This window comes from Echeneis naucrates, chromosome 5 (genome assembly GCF_900963305.1).
Source record: "Echeneis naucrates chromosome 5, fEcheNa1.1, whole genome shotgun sequence".
NCBI lineage: Eukaryota > Metazoa > Chordata > Actinopteri > Carangiformes > Echeneidae > Echeneis > Echeneis naucrates.
Genome location: NC_042515.1, coordinates 15398142 through 15418713, shown reverse-complemented (window position 1 = coordinate 15418713; position 20572 = coordinate 15398142). Strand labels below are relative to the sequence as shown.

General features: G+C 42.0%; 2 protein-coding genes across 4 annotated transcripts in view; one reads left to right on the top strand and one right to left on the bottom strand.

Moving 5' to 3' along the window:
• Positions 1–1321: 1321 nt before the first annotated feature.
• Positions 1322–5437, bottom strand: LOC115043522 (protein FAM72A). Its single transcript, XM_029502071.1, has 4 exons — positions 4899–5437; positions 4590–4667; positions 3939–4063; positions 1322–3847 (listed from the first exon to the last, which is right to left on the bottom strand). Exons 1-4 carry the CDS (start codon positions 5048–5050, stop codon positions 3753–3755), a joined length of 450 nt encoding a protein of 149 aa, XP_029357931.1. The 5' UTR covers positions 5051–5437; the 3' UTR covers positions 1322–3752.
• A 916-nt stretch (positions 5438–6353) lies between these two features.
• srgap2 (SLIT-ROBO Rho GTPase activating protein 2) overlaps positions 6354–20572 on the top strand; it is a 50663-nt gene continuing 36444 nt past the window's right edge. For all 3 annotated transcript variants that reach the window (XM_029501268.1, XM_029501266.1, XM_029501263.1), the window contains exon 1: positions 6354–6870. In XM_029501268.1, coding sequence (XP_029357128.1) covers positions 6804–6870 — 67 coding nt within the window. In that variant the 5' untranslated portion in view covers positions 6354–6803. The remainder of the gene's footprint in view (positions 6871–20572) is intronic.

Below are 20572 nucleotides of genomic sequence, written 5' to 3'. Positions count from 1 at the left end.
CTAACTTTTTTCCCAGCCTGGCAGAGAGGAACATTTTTTTAATTTGCTTTATCCTACATTTGTCAGTCGTGATGGCAGCTATGCACAGAGACTGCTTCACATTCATTCATTTAATGACTTTAATGTATCAAGAGTTTAGTTTTGCATTAAAGCGGTAAGCCATGTTAAAGAAGAGTGGGAACATCCAGACCATGGTTTTTCCTGGGAATGACCTTTAGCTCTTTGTGGGGAAGTCCATGGAGAGGTTATTGTATCGCACAGGAAAGGACAGGCTTATAAAAGTTGATTCAAGATAAAGCACACATGGAAACGATGTTATTTTGGCATGATTTGCGATTTGCTATGTTAATAAAAACACAGAAGAAGCCACAAGTATTTGTTTGTGATTTTTTTTTTTTTTTGCTATTGCTATACAAATTGCCCTGTACATGTCCCAACAGTGGATGAGAATTCCTCAGAGGGAGGTGTGTAAAACACATAACTAACATTCAGTAGGATCATTCCAAAAAAGGACTTTCTTTTTTCTGTATGTTCACAGACACACACTCAAACCAGAAAATAACACAATGCACGGAACCACAAATCATGTTACAATTTTTTAAACACAGGATGCATGTATTATGATTAAAATATATGTTTTCTATTTGTCTTTTATTTAAATCACACACATATGTGGATTGTTTTCACTATATTCAGGAAAATGTGTTCCTTTCACTCTGATGCACATTTTCAAAATAATTGCTTTCCATAATCTGTGATTTATTCAGAAATAGCATCAGTCTCCTCAATGGGGACACTTGTGGATGAATAACATAAATCTGTATAGCACATTGATGAAATGATCTCATTACAATGCAAAGTAAACACTCAAAAAGAATTAATACGATCACAAACTGTAGATCAGACACCACTGAATGACCCTTAGCAGCTTACTCACTTTGGTAACCCTACAAATCCATTTCCAGCACCGAAATGTGTGCTGATGAATAAAAATACCCCCTGATGAGATATTTTTCATCATTTCAGTCAAAAATAATGTGCTACACATCTGGTACATTTACAAATGATACAAGAAATTGGGTACAACAGTGTGCGGAGGTATAATTAAAATCACACATTAATGACATTTGATCTTCTGTACCATGACTAGAGTTTATATGTCATGTATGATCAATTTCATTAATAATTTTTCTGGGGTCCTACGATAAACAGGAGAAAAAATAAAATAAAACCATCAAGTGTTTGAGGTATTTTGGAAAAAAAAAAAGTTTATTAATTTAACAAGCATACAAAACAACAAATGTCTTTTTTTTTTCTTTTCTTTTTTTCAAACTACCAACGCAGTTTCAGTGCAATTCCAAAACATACATTTTCAGCAGGGCATGTTAATCAAAGTTATTCACATCAGAAACAGCCATTTAAATAATGCTTTGATTATCATTTGACCATTGTCCTAGCCAGAAGAAGCTCTCAAGAGATACCTTCATGAGGTAAAACTATTCACATCAAACTTTTTAACATAAAGAACAAAACACTATGCCACAAATGAAATATTAAATACATGAACAAAAATGTTAAGTACTATAGCACAATACAAACTAATGAATTTGTAAACAAAATCTGTAAACGAAAAGGAAGTATGTGGTTACAGATATTTGGTTTGTGGTTTTAATAAATAGCTGATGCATTGTATCCTATTACCACATAAGACAGTATTTGGTGTGCACGTGCAGCAGACTGTCAGTTATAACTTTAAAAGTTAATGATGAAAAATACTGAAAAAAAAAAAAAAAGTTTTCTTTCTCTATCCAATTTTTCCCCACAGCTGAAGGCTATAGCACAGATAAATGCAGATGCCAATTACTGATTAAAAAAGACCAACTTCCTTTATCCTTTTCCTTCAGGTAAGAAGTGACATTCTATAGTAGCTTTTTCAAAAATGCCTGCCAAGAACTCAATCACTCATTCACAAAAAGACTGTTACTTTAAGACAGGATCACAGTATTCACTGGGCACAGCAGTGAAACAACAAGAGCTCAAGGATGGTACTGCCAAAAAGGACTGGTTCGAGTTAAGTCCCTTCTGACTGGAAGATGCAGAAGCTTGTGTCTGAAACAACAGGCTGATGAGAAGGCCTGGTCATTTAGGCATGACCAACTAACATACAGCATCATCTTTGAGTTGACAGCTTAACAAAGGATCTTTGTCACAGCATTAATAAGGCCATGGAACACTGAGGGCTTGAGTTGTGTGGCCAGCTGCACTGACTTCACCACAAATGACTTAAAAATGTGCAATGCCATTTTATAAACTGGGCAAAATGTCATAACTACCTTTTCTTTTCTTTTTTTTTTTTTAAGAAAGGTTGCCAGCGCAATATCGATATGTTCCATGATTCTTTGGAGTTTACTTTTTCTTCTCTTCAGGTGCTACAATTATGCTGCTACACGAAACTAAAGAGTGGTCAAACAAACAGTGCATGGACACTGAAATCAACTTATAACCATTTTCTCACAATTTTACTTAATTATCCACAACAAAAAGCTGGAGAGTGGTGCAAAAGTACCATTAAGTTAATTTACACTAACGTTTCCCTTGTCATAGAATGAATTGAGTTTTTCTTAATTTGAACTCTTAGGAAAGTAGGAATTTAAATCTAGCTGCTCAAGACCTTGGTGTAAGCACACTGCATATATTAGCATGTTAGTATCACACGCTGCTATGGTCAGATTCATTTGCACGTTAAACACATCCTGCTGCTGTCAGGTGTATAACAAACACTATATTAGCCTATCAAAACACATCATTTATAATTTGTCAGATTGTGATTTAACCTGAATTAAATGCCCTTCAGAAACCAGGGAACTCATAGATACATGTCATTCAATAATTGTGCTATTTCTCCAATACATTGGTTTTAAAAAGCACTCAAATATTCAGTCAGCACTCAGCCACACAGAGAGAATACAAGCCTTTAAGACATAACTGTAGGGGTTTTGCTTCTTACAGCATATTCAATGTACAGATTACCGTAGAACTGCCATTAAAAAAAGAGGTAAGCAAATTGTGGTCATCTTGTCAGAGAACTGGACTTAATGTAAATGGCGTGGAAAAAAAAGCACAGCATTCATTGGTAAGTTTCATTGACTTATCACAGCACACTCCCAACTTCTCATGAGGCCAGTCAAAACCGTGGCGATTCTAACGGAAAGTAGGATGCAGTAGATTAAGGAGTCTAGTTGTCTGCTACTTCCAGTCTACTTCAGCCAAATTTTTTATAATTGCCCACGCAAATATACAAAAAGGAGCAAAAAGTGTTTGTGACTTGTGTCTGTATCTGTGCTTTGAACAGTGAAAAGTGATGAGAGGAGACATGGTCACAGGGTAAAGGGTAATTCAATACTGAATTACATAGGGCCAAACACGTTTCACATCCAACTGAAAACTGTGGAGAATTAAGTGTTTATGTCCACACCTTAATCTCTGATGTCAAGACAGGTGATCTGTGTCACCTGTCCAAGCCAAATCTCCAGCTGTGACATCACTGTTTGGGGTATAGAGAAGTGTACCGTGGTTTAATATTTTAACTCGTGCAGGGCAGTAAAACAGCACTTAACAACCCTTTGTGATTCAGTTCAATTACCCTTTAAAGCTTCTCTTTTTGCTCTCATCTCAGCATGGTTTGTACACTCATGTCGCTCCCCATCTCAAATGGTGGCCCTCCAGGTCTCTCACATCGTCCACTTTCCTTTCTACCTAATGCACTCCTCCTCTGATGGGCTTTCTGATTCTTCGTTCTCACTGTCATCAAGCTCAGGAAGATCTCCCCACAGAAGTAGATTTAGACCTGCGGAAACATTCGAAAGGTGACAAAGGATTATAATCACTAAATTAACAGACTGAAATTTCAGCTGTACAAAAGGGGAGCGCGCACTGACCTGTGGCATCCAGTCTGTTGAGAGTAGAAACTGCATCGCTGTTGAACATCCAGAAATGGCCGTTGTTACAGGAAAGCAGACAGGGTTTACATGGGGCAACAACATGATAGCCCACAACATTACCACTGGGGTGGGAGGGTGAGAGAATAAAAAGGAACATGTGTCAGCACTTTACTGGGGTCACTTCTGAAAAGTGCTAACGCCACTGGTGGGCATCTATTGTCTAACATATTTGTTTTTGCCCCCCTGTATACAACAACAACAAATGCTTGTGAACACAAAAGAGGGTCCATAAAGCCTCACTGTAAATCCGAACTTGATTTCATTCAAAATAAACGGAAAATATCTGAATTTCTTTCATTTCTTTGGACCGGCAATTAGCCAAAACAAGACATATCGCAAATTCACCTTATGATGCACAGTTTCCATGACTTTTTGGTGTTAAATAGACCAATCCATGAAACAAGGCGACAGATCTTGTAGAAACAACTGACCAAAATAACTGTTGCAGCTCAACAGATATACACAATGAAATACTTCTATAAAAAGGTGGGGCCTGTGCCTGTTTTCTGTGCTTTTTAATCAACATCTCACACAAGCACCTGCTCATCCTTAAGCAAACCCTGCAGCTTATAGAAGAGCTTTACGTACCATTTGAGGCATGCAATGTCTCTCAGTTTGCATTTGCAGCTTTCAGTAGAGTAGCAGCTGGCCACAAAGTCAACAGTTCTTGGGGGAGGGTGCGTGTAATGAGAAACAAACATGACCGTGAAAGATTACAACCCACACTGAATTCATACTTTCGGGCAACAAACCCAGTAAAATCATAGTTTGGATGCCAATGCTGTGTCCTTCCTATCACTTCGTCTGTCCATACATCAGTTAGCTACAGTTGAGTAGAGTACATCTCGCCCTGGCAGCCACCGCAGACAAACAAAGGCCAGCAAGATCTGCACTTACCTATTGGGAGGGATGTCAGTGGAGAAAAGCTCAACTTCAGTGTCGGCAAGAAGCACCGCTTTCATGCCTCTTGTGCACAGGAGACTGCCACAGAAGATGCAGTTCACCTGTGTCACACATTTGTTTTTGAAATTAGCGTTGGATGTAGACATGGTTGTCCTGCTAAAATGGACGAACTCTCTCGCTCTGCCTGTCCCCAAATGCGGAAAGAAAATAGAAGAGGACAAAACACAATGATATCCTACACTATCCGCAACAAGACCTGCTTTGACGTTAATTCCGGTAACCCTAGCTTTAACGTCCTTGTGCAAACGTTAGCTTTTCCCTTAACGGTACAGCGGAAGGCGGCTGACGTTAGCTCGTCGAGCAAACACACCGAGAACCGTCTGTTTCGGCGCGACCACTTCTATATGAAAGAATGTGGCCAGCTGTTTCATGAATAAACACACGACACCCGCAAATAACTAGGTTGTTTTACACGACTGGTTCGCCATCCATACAGATGCAGTTGACAACTAACTGAATGGCTGTCAGCTTTGTTTACAACTTCCTGGTATTTAAGGGCACTTCCTGAAACTATCTTTAAAAGACCCATTCTTTCACTTTGATTGGATACAGTCTGTCAACTCTGACGCCATTGGTCGCCTTCCTTGCAAAGTCCAAAGCTAATTGGTTAGAAATGAAAAACGTTACGCCCACATCCAACCGTCCTTAGAGCCGATTGGTTAGATTTGTGTCATTCAAATGGTGTCCCACCAACCGCGGTGTGGGAAGTTTCACTGTAGTCCTATAAAATCAGGCGGGGCTGAGGTCTGCTCGGTGTGAGAGGAGAAAAGTGAATTCCTGCCTTAGAGAGCAGAGACACTTTCTTTATGAGCCGTTTTAATGATAACTCACACAAACACAAGACAAGGTTAATGCTTCTTTTTTGTTTTGTTTTAAAATGTGCTACATTGTGTTGCCAGCGAATAGGCCGAAAGATATTGTAGTATTTATATCTCTGGTAACAAACTAAAGCCAATGCAAAACTTTGTGGGCTAATGTTTGATTGCTGGTTACACATGGTGGTATTTTGTTGTTTATGTTGGTTATTCAGTGAAACAGTCACCCAACGAAGGACAGTTTGTCTCCTGTCAGCAGTGTAGATACAAGACAAGTCGGGAGTTATGCCAACATAAGTTACAATTAAATAATAATTAAAAACTGTAAAAGTAAACCAACTTCCGTCATTTTACCCTACAAAGCAACTGGACCATATTCTCCACTGGAAATGTAGGTGTATTTCTGATGTGAGATATATCAAGTGCCTCTTCTCTGGTTTTGAAATTTTCAGTCTGGACTGTGATGATAGCGCTTTAGTTTAACTTAAATTGAAAGCGCAGCAGATGTAGTTTATTCCCATGTGGATCCGGTCCATGTGCCTGTCCTGCGCACTGAGGCAGACCAGCAGCCGTCTCCACCGGGCCGGTCTCACTTCAGTCAGGGAGAGAGGCCAATATCCAGTATATGTGTACATAAAACTTTTCAAAGTGCTGGCTGACAAACTATTACTGTTTGCTTTTAATGTGGAATGAACGTCCTTCCCGTTGAGGTAGTTTGCAGCACAGCCGGGTTTGGAGGAGGAGGCGAGGCGCGGCAGCGGATGGGAACATACAGCAGCAGCAGCAGCAGCAGCGCCAAACTCACAATGCGCCCGGAGTGAGCAGACGCAGGGAGACAATACAGATCCGCGGGCACACTGAGGAGCTGCAACCTCTCATCTGGGCTACCTTCTTGTTTTTTCCTTTAAAAAAACCCCTTCTTCCAGAGAGGCATTTCCCTCCTCCACTCCTGATTTATTGACTCATCAAGAGACAAAATTGACTTCGCAACGAGAGCAAGTGGTTTTGATCTCCAAACTCAGCCATGACGTCTCCGGCGAAATTCCGAAAGGACAAGGAGATAGTGGCCGAATATGAGACTCAAGTTAAAGGTAAAACTTTCTTTAAGCTGCTCAGTTGGTCATTGTCAACCGGGGTGGAGAAATGAAACCTTAAAAAGCCGTGCTTTCTCACGGTAAGCCGTGTTCCTCCTGACTTGGCTGACTGCATGCTTTTCGTGGACCCTCACCTCTCTGATCAGGCGTAAAGAGTACGCTGGCTTTTCCATTTCGCCAGCAAAATCTATCAAGGTTCACTGTCGCTCTTGCGGGATCAGCAATGTATCAGTATTTGCGATCTTAAGCAGATCATCGCGATTGGTGTGTTTATTAAAAAAAAAAAAAAAAAAGGAGTGCAGTCGCTCGGCTTTAACTCAACACACGGATGGCCAACAAAGGCAGGAGGAGGAAAAAAGGGCTCAGAGAGCAGCGGCGGTGTGATCTGTGGAGAAAAAGCCTACATGGCTGAAGGTGGTGTGTGTGTCTGTGGGGTAGACTATCCACAGGACTGCGTTTTCGACACAGAACAAGGCAGGGCGTTTTCTCTCCCTCCGTCTCCTGCTGGTGTGCGCTGCCATTCTTCGTGCTGCAAGTGTGCGTGAACGTGCGTGCGTGGCTTAAACGTAGATTGCAATGAAATGATCAATTTGTGCCGAAGCCTGATCCATTGAACCATTGAACCATTGATCTCGGCTCATTGGTGTCGCCTCTGCCCGTGATCGAGGACACGGGAGAGCAGATTTAGTGGTTAGGAAGGGGCGTTCAGATTTGAACTGTTTACTGGGTGATTGGGGTGTGTGTGTGTGTGTGTGTTTTTTCTGTTGTCAGGCAGGGACACTGTATCCGGTTAGGTACCATCAGGTTGACAGCCATTGCTTATCATGGATTTAGTGTTGTACACTGCAGGCCGGTGAACACAGAGGGGTTATGTGGAAAGAGAGGGCAGGATCACTCCACTGCTCCTGCAATGCCAGATTGCTAGATTAGATGGGACATTGCCTTCTTCGAATTTATAGCTACTCGTTTTCATTTTTGGAAGAGGACAGCCTTCCTCTCTGCAGCCTCGTCCTGATAGTGTCGCCTGACATCCCCCATGTCCCAAACAGCAGCTGCCTCCTGTGGTTTTGTTTAAGAGGTCTGAGAATCAAAGTGGTTGCTGAAGGTCATCATGAATCACTATGTTGTCATACTGGAATTTCTGGTGTTGCCATAAAGATTGGTGACAAGTTAAAGGAAAAACTAATGTCCAGTGTTTTATTAAGGTGTGTATCCACCTAAAGCTGCTTTAATGTTCCATGTTGTAGAGTCAACAAGTTATTGGCTCTCTACCAGACGTATGGACACGAGTCTTCTGAGCAGCTTGTCAGAGGTGTCCAACTAAGTTGACATATGGTTATATGAAAGCCATGTCATATGATTGAGGTTAGTTTCACATTTGAAGGGATCCTATTCTCAGTATGGAAGCATCTGATATATTTCTCCACTGTATGGAAGATTGCTTTAATTGTCAGCAGTTTGTACGGTTTGTTCAGTTGACCCAAAGGACAGGGTAGTCTGAGGTATCTTGGCTCAGCAACCTGTGTACCATGTCTTATTAACTGCCTTTTCTTGTTAACCTACTGATTTGCAAACTCAGTTTAGCTGTCACTACGATGACATTGGTGTCATGGTAGACTGCAGTTTATGCTTGGCAGCCTGTGTAAGGCTTACTGTCTGCTCTACATTCTGAGAGCTGTCTGCTGTGTTTGTCGGGCTGTGGACTTAATCTTTGTCCATCGACCTTCTCCATTGATTCCTCCTGTCAGTTACTGCACTGCTCCCTAGTGAACAGCTGAGTTGGGTTATCTCCCCCTACCCTATGCTGCCCAACATTCATTTCCACACATTATCTTCACTGCTTGGAATGAAGAAATGAAAGGGTAAACCCATGTATCCACATAACTGCTTGAGGTATGTGTTTTTCCATCTGAGTCAAGTCGTCAGTAGATGCTGCAACGTTGTCAACAGTCTGCCTTCTCTTGGACACAGTCTGTCATTACCCCGTGCACTGCCGTTAAAAATCCTCTAATAGAGGGTATCAAGCAGCTACATGTCGCATCTATCAATCATTCCGTTTTTAATGTCTAATTCTGTGATTCTGTGATCACAGATATTATAGGGCCCTATTTACTGAATGCCCGGGAAGACCAAGCTTGACATGAGCTTCAGTGTTGAACTGCACTATTTTTTGTAGTTTTTTATAAAGAAACACTTTTATTTTTCTTACTTAAGCAATATGTGATATTGCTTTTATGCAATAGTTCCATCTAATCTGAAATCTGAATCGAATCATGAGATAGTAAAAGATTCCCACCCCTAACATGTACACAACTCAAGCAACTGATGACTACATTTGTCTTAATTGCTTAAGCATCTCCATTGGTTTGTTAACTGGTATAATATCATGTTTTGTTTGGAAGTGAATGAACCCTTTTGCAGTATTATTTTAATCTCCTTTAGTTTCATCCAGTCAACTAGAGCCCTATCATAGTAAGTTCAAAATTCTTATCAGTATATTCTCATGCAGTATTGTTATACCGTATACCACATTTGGTTATAATATCATGGCAGTAATGCTGCATGTTCTCAGGAATTCTGGAGAGATTTCCGAGATAACTTAGTTTCTGAAAATGCTTTATAGTCTTGTTTGAAAACAAACATATCAGGCTTACTGCTTTACAGCTGAGAAAACGCTGCTTCAGCCGTTTTTCATTTTAGGTGTGTGAAATTTTTTCCCTTCATATGTGAAGGAAAAAAACTGCAACATTTACTTGAATTGATTGTTTAAAGTAAATGTGGGAATGCCATTGGATACTGTCAGCTCTCATTGTTGATGTGGGATTTGAAAACTATTGCTTGCTTGAATGCCACCATCCTTTGCAGTCCGATTTTTCTCACAGGCAGAGTGCTGATATTCTAATATGGGATTCTGGCTGATGCAAGGAATGTTCCTACTGCTCAGGAAGAGGGTGTGTGCGCGCGTGTGAGAGAGAAAGTGTATGTGTATAGGTTTGTGCGCGTAGATCAACACGGACAGTGAGTGAAAGCTGGAAGAGAGTCTCAGAAGGTCAGAAAAAGATGAAGAAAGAATCGGAAAAAGAAAGGGAGACACATTTGAAGAGGGATAGGAATGTTCTTGCACAGCACTGAGATGGAGTTAAGGAATTAGGCTTATCAAACACCATTCGGAGTTCACAGAGCACTTACTTTGAATTTAATCTAGAAAATCACTTTGGTTTTAGAAAGACTCCAAATGACTCTTTGCTTTGTCACTATTACAAGCTTCATTACATTTGTCCATTCAGTGCACATCTACCAACTATTACCATCCCTCTTTTACCAGTCTGCAAGCTTGATTCAGTGGAAAACTTTAATTTAGGCATTTGGAAACGTTTGAGTGGAAATTTATGTAATGGTCATGAAAAAAATTTCAGTTCAACGTTTAGGTTACATTCCGGCTGTGTGCTTTAGCATCTGTCAGTGTTTATTAAGCAAATAGTTTCAGTTCTTACAATTTATATTATGTGTTGATGGTGGTTTGTCAGAATAACATTTAGGCTAAAACCTGACAGACTTGAACACAGCGAAACAGAGAGCATCACCAAACTGTTCTGAGTAATTATAATTTTCCAGAATGGCCAAGGAACTCAACTCATTCACATCTACAGGTACAATGTTGATTTCTGTCTTTCTCTCTGAAAATGGATAAGTACCCTTAGCTGCATTTTAAATTTTCCTGTATGTTTTTTTGCACCTGCCAGCAAGCTTATTCTTAAGGCAGCCAGAGAAACATGACTGCGGATAGACAGCTGCTTGGGCTCTCACTCAGTGGAAAAGGTGGTGACATGGCAAGAGATCTTTGTCTCTATTCTGAGGCTGTGGGTCCTTGTTTATGTTTGTGAGGTTGTGGGTTATTGATGTATATTTGATCAAGGAGAAGGAGGGATCCTCTGGCATGAATGGCAGGGATTTATTTATTAACAGCTTTGACAGCAGCAGGAGGAAGAATGAATATATCGATGACAAGACAGACGGAAGATGTATGTGGTATATTTTTTAACACCAGCCTACGTTAGCCCCGTTGCAGCTCATGCCCTTACATCAGCCATGTGTGAAAAGATGTGGGTAGGATATCTTTAAACCAATCAATTAGGAGTATTTGGATTGCTTTGTGAGTGATCTCTTTAACCATCCCTTTCCAATTGGGGTTTGACTGTACTGACCGAGTCCCATGGTGCAATTACCAACCACAAGTCAATCACACTACTTGGTATTGGCACATTATGCACTGTGCAAGTGTGTGGATCTGTCAGTGTGTTGGTGAAATGTGGAGGAAGGCCTCTGCATTTGTGTGTTTTGTACTGTGAGAATTAAAACTGCTGAGACAGCTTCAATTTAGGAGGAATGTTTACGTGAAACTGGAGTACAAAAATCAGGGTGGAACACAGAGATTATACGGTGAGTGTGTAAGCTTCCTGTTTGGGCCCACGGCTTTCTGTTTTTGTCACAATTGCGCGCACACACACACTGTGACTACAGCCAACACACACCTTACAAAAAAGAAAGGAATTGTGCAGTTTATTCAAAAGTGTAAATCCTCTGTTCCCTTTGGTAAGTCTAAATAGAACAATGTCTTGTGTACCTGGCGTGCCACCATGTTTTTGGTGTGTGTATCAACGGAAGCAGTCGTCACAGCTCATTGATTTTATGTTCTTCTCTACCTACCTGCTTCCTCATTCTTTTACATTCAATATGCAAATCTATCTATAGAGGTGGTGCTGCACCACAGTGAAAATACAATCGTATGGAAGTAAGATTGCTGAGTTGGCCGCCTTCAGCACATGCGCGCGCGCGCGCGCACACACACACACACACGCGCACACACACACACACACGCACACACACACGCACACACACACACACACACACACACACAGGGCTGGCTACAACTCAGTGAGTATGTTATTGTGATTTGGAATGAGATATGTAATCCATCTCTGCCTAACCCCTTCGTATTCTGGATACAGTTGAAAGATGGGAGATTAAAAAGAGGAATGCCTGCTATGAGAGCTGTAGATACTGCTATCAGATACAGATGAACTAACACGACTAATGGCTTGTTGCAGTTAGTGAAAGTTAGAGAAATGAAGAGTTTGGAGAATGACTAAGGAAAAAAAAAATGTAGAAGGAAAAAGAAAGCCAGAAAAGTGTGGAAAGGTCAGAGTTCAACTGCTGTCTGCCATTCATTGGTGCCAGATGTTCCAGATGCTCTGATTGGGCAACAGATGTTCAGTCTGCCCTGGTTGGCTTATCCTAACATTCTGGCTGCCATTAATGCACTAGACCTTCAGCACTGAGGCATGCTGGGATTCACTGAAACATCCCCTCCCTCTCAGGTGATCTTGCTTTGATGTTGAAATGTGTGTGCGTGTGGAGTCAGTGGGTTTTCTCATGTACTTCAGATTTGCAACAGGAGGAAGTTGATGCCATATTTATTTAAAAGCACACGTGCACAGACAACTAAATCCTATTTTTTTTTTTTTTTTTTTTGCATTATAAGACGTGAGCATTTCGCCCGGGGTGAAATGTGAAATTATTTCTCATATGAAATCAGATATGAAGATAAGAAGTACAGATAAAATCTGAGATATTAATTATACCAACTCAAGTGAACTAAAAGATGAAGTTGTCGTTCATCTAAATTGTGAATTATATTATTGTCTTAGCTGAATATATATATGACCACATGGCGCAGCCTTCTGTGTGGATGTGATGTGTGTGATTTAAGCCTATAGTTAATTCAAAGGCCATGACCCCTGTTAGGGTGCCTCATTCAAATTTCACTCTCTTTATCTGACGTTCACACACACGCACAGCAACAGCAGAGCAACCGCTGTGAGTGTGTAAAAATGTAAAAAACAGAGCCTTACTTTGGTCTACCCCCCCCCCCCCCCCACACACACACACACACACACACACACACACTCTGACACTCTGTCAATCCCATACTCCCTCGCCTTCTTTTTCAATCTTTTTCTTTCTCTCAGCCTACATCCAATGAACAATCAGACCATTGTAAAAAGAACTGCTGGTCTTCAACTCAAAGTCTCATTTCCCCCCACCTCTCCTTTTGTCTCACTGTGTTTCTCTGTCCTTCTTCTCTCATGATGTTTGTCAGTTGTGATGAAATATGACACGCTTTTTCATCACACGTCCTATGGCAGCTTAAACCAATAATCACTACTGTACGATTTAAGCATATGTGACAAACACATTGTCTGCATGCATGTGCCTCTCCACCGGACACTGACTCACAACCAGCTGAGAGAGAGGATGTTTGTGTGTCTGTGCGCGTTGGTGTGGACATCTTTAAGAACAGAGGAATCTATATAAGGCAGAGCAGTGCAGAGACAAAGCACCCTCATATCCTCTGTAAAACAATCAATAGGAGAGACATCCAGCTGTAAATAAATAGGACAGGGGCAGAAAGAAGGGAAGGAGAGAAAACACAACAGTATTAACATTGGAAAACGCCCCCAGGGGATGCCAGAGGAAACAGGTTGTTTTTGAGCAGGAGGAGGAAAAGCAAAGAGTCTGACCCAGGGAAAGGGAGCAAGGGCGACAGAAAGGAAGAGAGAAAAAGGAGCACAAGGAGGAGGGATCTGGGGAACATGCAAGAGACCTGAATAGAGAAAAGAGACTCATTGAGAGAGATAAAAGTGGGAATAATCTCTGCTACTTCGAGATGGTATGATCCATCTGCTCAATTTAATATTTGTGTATGCAGTACGCACTCATATTAGCCTTTTCACTCCCCATCTCTGTCTCCCTTCCTCTTTGCTACCCCCTCCATCAGCAGCTTCCCTCTGCGTGTAGGCAGAGTTGGTTGCCAGGGTTACTGAATTGCCCCCATTTTTCTGGGTTTGTGAGGAGCGGAGGGAAAATGAGAAAGAATAATGTAGATTTGTCTCCCTTGTAGGCTCTGGCTAATCAGGTTACAGCTGTACAGATATACACATGATTCCATTTTGAACCCTCAGACCTTGATTTTTTTTTTTTTTTTTCAGGTTTTTTTACTCAATTGCATTCTCGCTTTGTACCTCTGTTCTCCTTATTTGCCATTTGCTGCCTCCTTTATTTCTTCTTTTTATGGCTTTTCTTTCTCCTTGGTGTCATTACAGTTTCCTCATCTCCCCCAGGCTGTTTGGTGGCTCTCTCTGTGTGTGAGAGTGTGTGAGTGAGAGAGAGACATCAAGCAAGGCACAATTTAATAAAAGGAAATTCGGCATTGTTGCTGTTTTTGCTTGAAAATTTTTTTGCAAGTCATTGATGTTTTCAGCTTGATATTTATGAAAGGCTGTTTAAAAACTGCTTTAGCATCAAACACTAAATGAGTAGCAGCTGAGCACTGAGAGGGTGGGTGGATTGTGCTGGTATCAAGGAGAGAATTTCAGTGTTGTGACAAGTGTGTAAGTGTGTGTGTTGAAAGTGAGCAATCACTGCATGCTGACACTCACCATTCGGGTTCGCACCTCTGCTAATGCTGTTTTAATGAAGCCATTCATCACCTCTTCTCTGCTGAATCTGCATCACTTTAACACTCACGCACAGCTTTCTCTCTCGCTGTTCTTCCTTATTTTCTAACACTTGTGAGGACACGGTGTTCTTTCTCTGGGTTGCTCTGTCAATGCACCACTTCTATTTTAGTTGTTTCCAGCATCAAAGCTGCTCTGGTGGAGATTTCTCCCATTTTAACTCCCGGTGTTTGTGACTGTGTATATGCAGCTTTAGAGATGCTGATTTAAAGTTTGGAGTCCTGTAAACCTATTTCATTGTGGGAATTCTGTAGATTTATATCCCTCAGTCATCACACACTCTCCTGTGTGGCGTCGTGGCTGTCCTGAAGAGGAGCATTCTTTGACATCCAATCCTGAAAGATGCCGGCCCTTCATTCTCTGCTGTAGTCTCAGCACATTGCCTCAATTCACAAATCCAGATGGACTACCTCTGCACACAACCACACACAGCACCTCTACAGTGGGATGGCTGTGTGGGTGGTGCTACGGTGTACGTGCCATAAACATGTTGACCTCATTTAGAGGTTACACGAAGGTCACTATTAGCTGGTGATGCAGGGAGAGGAAGTGGATGTAGAGTTCAAATATCCTTCCTTCTGCCATCTTCCTTTTCACTCATCTATATGGGACTGCTTGTGGTAGGCCCTGCTGTGCACAAACAAGGAAATGGGCGTATGGACTTACTGTATGCAGTTCAAAGGCAAGTCAGGGTAAATGGTGCACAGACTACCTGAGACGATGACACAAGTAAAACCTGGAGTAATGGTCCATCTGAAAAGGTGTAAGAGTCAAAACCATCCACCAAACCCATGGCTCGGGGCCTGAAAAACAGATGACTGTAAAAGGGATGCTAATATGATGCTTTTCTGACATACCATTTAACAGTGATTTGTAAGATGGAGATTGTGTCTGTAGGCCTGTCAAGACAACAGAAACTGAAACATTTTTGTATTAGAAGCTCTCGTCCACATAATTGAGTTGATGTGACCAGTAAAGGTTTGGTATGAATGTGCTCATATGTGAGGTAAAGCTATGTTGTGAGTACTGTGTATTACGCCCAGTCTTCAGTCTCATATCAGTACACGTCGGGGGGTGTGGTTGGATGACAGATTGCTTACCTTCCTAAACTAATGCGTGTGTGTGTCATACCTCGTGTTGATGAACCCACCCTGGAAATGTGGTTTGCCTTCAGCAGACGTTGTAGTGGAGCTGTTTCAGGCAGCAGCACATACCTGAGGCCTGATATTTATCGCACTAGTTCGCAGGCGCCGCAGACTCTGTGCCGCTCACTGAGCGTGGCCACAGGGCAATGATGTGTGTGAAAAACCTGTTGATATGTGCTCCTCACTCATGCACGTTGAAGCGTGTCCTGAGGCTGTGAAATATGCACTGTCAAATTCTCTAAATCTGTCATGGTCCAACACAAAAAAGTGTTTAGATCTTTGCAGTTCCACCACACAATACATTTTCAATCCACCTGCCTGGGTGGAAAGTCGGCATCATCTACACTGTGTCATTCCATAATACAAATCACATAAGATAACAGTTTATGAGGTGCACATGTAAAGGTAATTATGGGGAGTTCAGTAGCTCATGCAGTACAAAGGTGGCCTTTATGCAGTTTTGCTTATGATGTGGTCATAGAAAAAGTTTGCAGCACTTCCAATATTCCATTATGTGTGGGATGTAAGTTTTAGGAAAGCATGATTTCATTAAAAAGATTTAGGCTTTGGTCCTAGGTTCATTGCATTTGATTTCACCAGCTTTTCAGATCTGTTTTGGTTTCCTTCCTCTGGCAGAAATATTTGTGATATCAAGTTCTTATAATAGGCAATAAACCATGTGCAGCCTATCTGCAGATTGATATAAAAAAAAACAAAAACAACAACCAAGGCTTGTGATTTGAATGAGTAAAATAATTTTTTGGGTCTTTTTTGTGCTGTGAGTTTGGTGGATAAACTGCTGTATTGCATGCCAAAATGGTAATTGTCAAAGTATTTTAATTGAGGTTCATCGTTGTTCTCAACGTCACAAAGTTGCTGTTTTCAACACCAAGACATTTGCTGAATAGCCGAGGCACCAGCCATGCTAATTTTCAGATGTTGTATGTGCAATGCTAGCAGTAGGTTCAGCTGAAGCTAAACGTGCATATATACTCTAGGAATGGACTCAAATATCTAGGAAAAGGTGATCAAATGGCATGTTGTCATCATCAACAATCATTTGAATTGTGTTGTACGGCTGCATCATGTTCTGTGGTTGAAATGGAAAGCTTTCCTGCTGATGTCTCTCAGTGTAGACCATGTGCTGGCCTGCCCTGTGGGATACCCCTCTCAGATTACCGCTCTTGCCTCTCCCCTTGCCTTCCCTCTGCTGCCCCCTCCCCCTTTACATTCCGACTCAGTCCATGTGCCTCAAACAGAGTGAAAATGAGAATATGGCTCTCCTTATACGTGCGCACACACACACACTCATTCCTGTTGTGCAGTGGCTCGTGTGGTACAGGGGATGGTGTGGAGCTGATGGGTGCTCTCCATATAGATTTTACACAGTGTATAGTCACTTTGCAGGGAAGTGGACATCTGTCCAGACCTGTACTATACTGAACCGAAAGTCAAGTGAAACCAAGTAGTTTTTCCTTCAAATAAACAAAGACAAGTCCTGACTATCGAGTTGATGAGGATGGTGTTGAAGAGAAAGATGGTACGGGGGTTGCCCTTTAGCACAAAGCCTTCCCATCAATCAGCTCAACACGTTTGTGGCATAGCAGTTTGACACAAGTATGTTCTAGTTCCCCCATGACCCCCTTTTTTTTTTTTTTTTCCTCTTTTCCCTGAATCTTGCCTCTCCCACTTGCGCTCTCTCTGTGAAATCGCTCTGTCTGAGGGCAGCGTTGCATGTTAAAGGTTGCTGTCCATGACACATGCACGTACACACAGACATTCTCTGTGCAAAGGTTGCAGTGGGTGGCATCAGGCTAAGTGGCTGATTGTGAGTGGAGTGCTTGTCATGTGCTGGTGGTATTCCCTCAGAAGAATGCAGAGGAGAGTTTCCCAGTCTGGAGTGATGGATCCCCACTGTATGATCTATGCATGAATGTAAGCTTTCAGGAACCCATGTGTTGTTTACGTGCATTCATTGTACTTTAGCTGTAAAAATGTCTTATTGAAAAGTAATCAGTGTGGTTAAGATACAGCCTTTAAAAGGTTGCATTCCCCAAGCCTGGGACCTGTGGTGAGAAAGATTTTTCAAAAGATGCATTCAGAATACGGCCTTCAATCCCTGGGGCCAGCAATCAAACCTTGAGCAGCTGGTCTATGAAGCCAAAGCAAATGTCGGCCAAGAGGATTCATTGCACAACTTCAATTTAAAGAGGCATTTTAAAGAAAACAGTCACCAATGTCATCTGACATCGTAATACTGAACTCATGTCTTCTCTTCTGCATACATGCACCATTTATTGACTGTTGTCCTCTGTGTTGTGTGCGTGATACGTTTGCTGTTGTTTGTGACTCATTGATTCACAATTGAATCTGGTGGGGGTAAGAAGGAATAAGGATTATCAGTTGCATAAAATAAAGATCAAGCTCACCCTACCTGCAGACGTTTCTTTTTTTCATCTTTGTTTGAGCATTCACCGACATTTTATTGCTTATCAGCAGCTCACTCAGCATCTTTGAGCAGATGCTACCCTATGAAATGAAATAATTAAATAATATACTAATGTGCAAAGGTAGTTTGGGAAAATGTACAATAAACCGCACTGAATTCCAGTAAAAACAAAAGAAAACAAACATGCCGCAAAGTTTTTGCATGACTGTATTAAAGCAGCTATTGTATCTACACATGACACAATGACACTTAATGGTCGTTGTTTTCAGTGTCTTTGTTACCGGTAATGGCCAGGAACACTTTCAGTATGTATGAGTCAGGTCCCTGGCTGTATCCCTCTCCATTGTTTCCTGCGCTTGCCTGGGGTTGACAATGATGGCCACTGTCCTCTCAGTGAAATACATCGCTGTCATAGCTTACATTCTACATGGTCCATACACACACAACACAGCTGGCCCCACCACAGAGTCTACAGCATCGAGGCTGTTTTGAATTCATGAATTATTTTGTTGTCTTTGGTACAACAGGCAGAATGTGTCAGATTTTTAGCAGTGAGGGGGTTTGGAGAGGCTATGAATTTCCCTTGTTTTGTGAAGGTGTGGGAGCATAGAAAGAAAGAGGGATCGCTCCTCTTCGGTGTGTTGAGTGAGTGAGTAGGGGAGTGGTGTGTGCCTGACGGCAGGAGATCCAGAACAGGAGGACTCTGCTAGATCAAACGGGAGGCTTCCTCTACAGATAAGAAAACAAGCCAGCAAGGGAGAGAGAAGAGGGCAGACTGGGAATGAGTGTAGGAGAGTAAGAAGAGCACTAGTAGTATTTACATCTGAGAGCACTGTTGAACAGTAAGCAACACTAATGGCCATCTCACTTTACCTTGCATCTGGCTGGTGATCGTTCTGTGTGAGTCTACTGAGGCAAGTTAAGAACATGTGTGGGCCACATGTCTCCCTCTTCTCTGCCATGACCCTTGACCTCTTCTTTTCCCTGCTGGTCACAGGTTTCCTCCTGGGACCCACTTCCAAGTCTCATGTCTACTGTCAAGAGGGAAGATCATTGTACATATATTTGCCACCTCCTTACAGCTCTGTGTATCTAGGATGCAGTAATCACACGGTGTGAAAAGTGCTCCCTTTTCTCGCCCTTCAACTCGGAGGAAGCATCAATAATTCAGTAACGCACATTGCAGAGCACAGTACTACACATAGCATTGCCTTTTCTTTCTTTCCTTCCCTTCAGATTCCTTCGCATTTATCTGTCTGCCGTTAGGCTGTTTTTATCCCCCCATTTTGTTTCTCTTACCCCCTCCCCCAGTCTGCTCAGCTCTGCCCACTTTGTCTCCCTCCATACTGTCATGTTTCTGCTACCAGAGCTGTGAAACTGTCAAACATTTCACTTTTTCATGCATTTATTAGTGTCTATTTTTCCTTTTCTCTCCTACACTCTTATTCCTGACTTTTTGATCAAGGATTTGTTCCTTACTTGCCTGTGTTCTTTTCCTCGCTTTTCACTTCGCCGTCCCTTTCCTTTAAATTCTCACCAAGCCAGCTTTTAGGGGCCAGAGAGGAGGCCGTTGAGGGGAGCTTGGAGGGAAGGGTGTGGCCGCCCACACTGCAGCACTATTGTGTTGCACTGATTCTGACAGATTGCCTCTCTGATGCACCAATTCGTACATGCATGAACGCCGCGTGGAGTCGTCATGTCCCAGACGTTTCTTGTTGGAGACGGGGAGTCTCTTGGTATCAGGGAAGTCCATTCCTGAGTACAGATAGCTTTGTTTTCTATCTTGTATCTGTGGCTCACTAGACTCCAGACTCCCATAGTTTCTAATGGCAGAAGCAGTAAGAGGAAAATGCTTGAACAGTAGGACTTGACTAGAGTGTGTACCATTGGGATGTCAAGTGGAGGACACTATATTATAATGTGATAGTCTAATTTGTCCAGAGCTTTGTCTGTTCATTGACCCCCCTCCACAGAAAGGTCAAAACTCAGGGTCAGCTAGAGAGCAGCCACTCTTTGTTCAGCATCTCGCTCATGTTGTTCCCAAAAGAGACATTTTAGGTGTCGCTGAGGATTAAACACAGGCTTGCAGAATTATGAGCCTCTGTGTACTTGACTGACTGACTGTGAAATTAATGTGAATCTGAAATGAATCCAAGGTGCTGCGTGGGTGAGAGAATGTTGTTTCAGGTACTCATAAGAAAACTGAATATGAACCAGGAAGTCCAGTTTGAATAATACATCCCTGAGTTTGACGGTTTACTGGTGAGAGAAACAAAAAGCTGCTCAGCAGGTTATACTCTTCTGAGTCAATATTTTACAACTCCAGAAATCTATCAAGGCAACAACAATTTTCTCTTGTCTCCACTTGTAGGCGGTGAATGGCAGAATTGGCACCATATCACTATATATTTGGCCTGCAGAGTGTTAGGGCCTTATATTGGATTGTGCATTAGAAGTAGAATATCAGCCAAGAGCCAGTATAATTGATGACGTTGCATGTCTTTGAGCGCACCACGGTGGTGTTGCCA

Bases quoted from the DNA above. Each gene is read 5' to 3' on its own strand.
- LOC115043522 (XM_029502071.1), bottom strand. From the start codon at position 5,050: ATGTCTACATCCAACGCTAATTTCAAAAACAAATGTGTGACACAGGTG. The intron at 4,064-4,589 runs GTACGTAAAGCT...CTCCCACCCCAG, and splicing joins GACATTGCATGCCTCAAATG to TGGTAATGTTGTGGGCTATC. The intron at 3,848-3,938 runs GTCAGTGCGCGC...ATGTTTCCGCAG, and splicing joins CAACAGACTGGATGCCACAG to GTCTAAATCTACTTCTGTGG.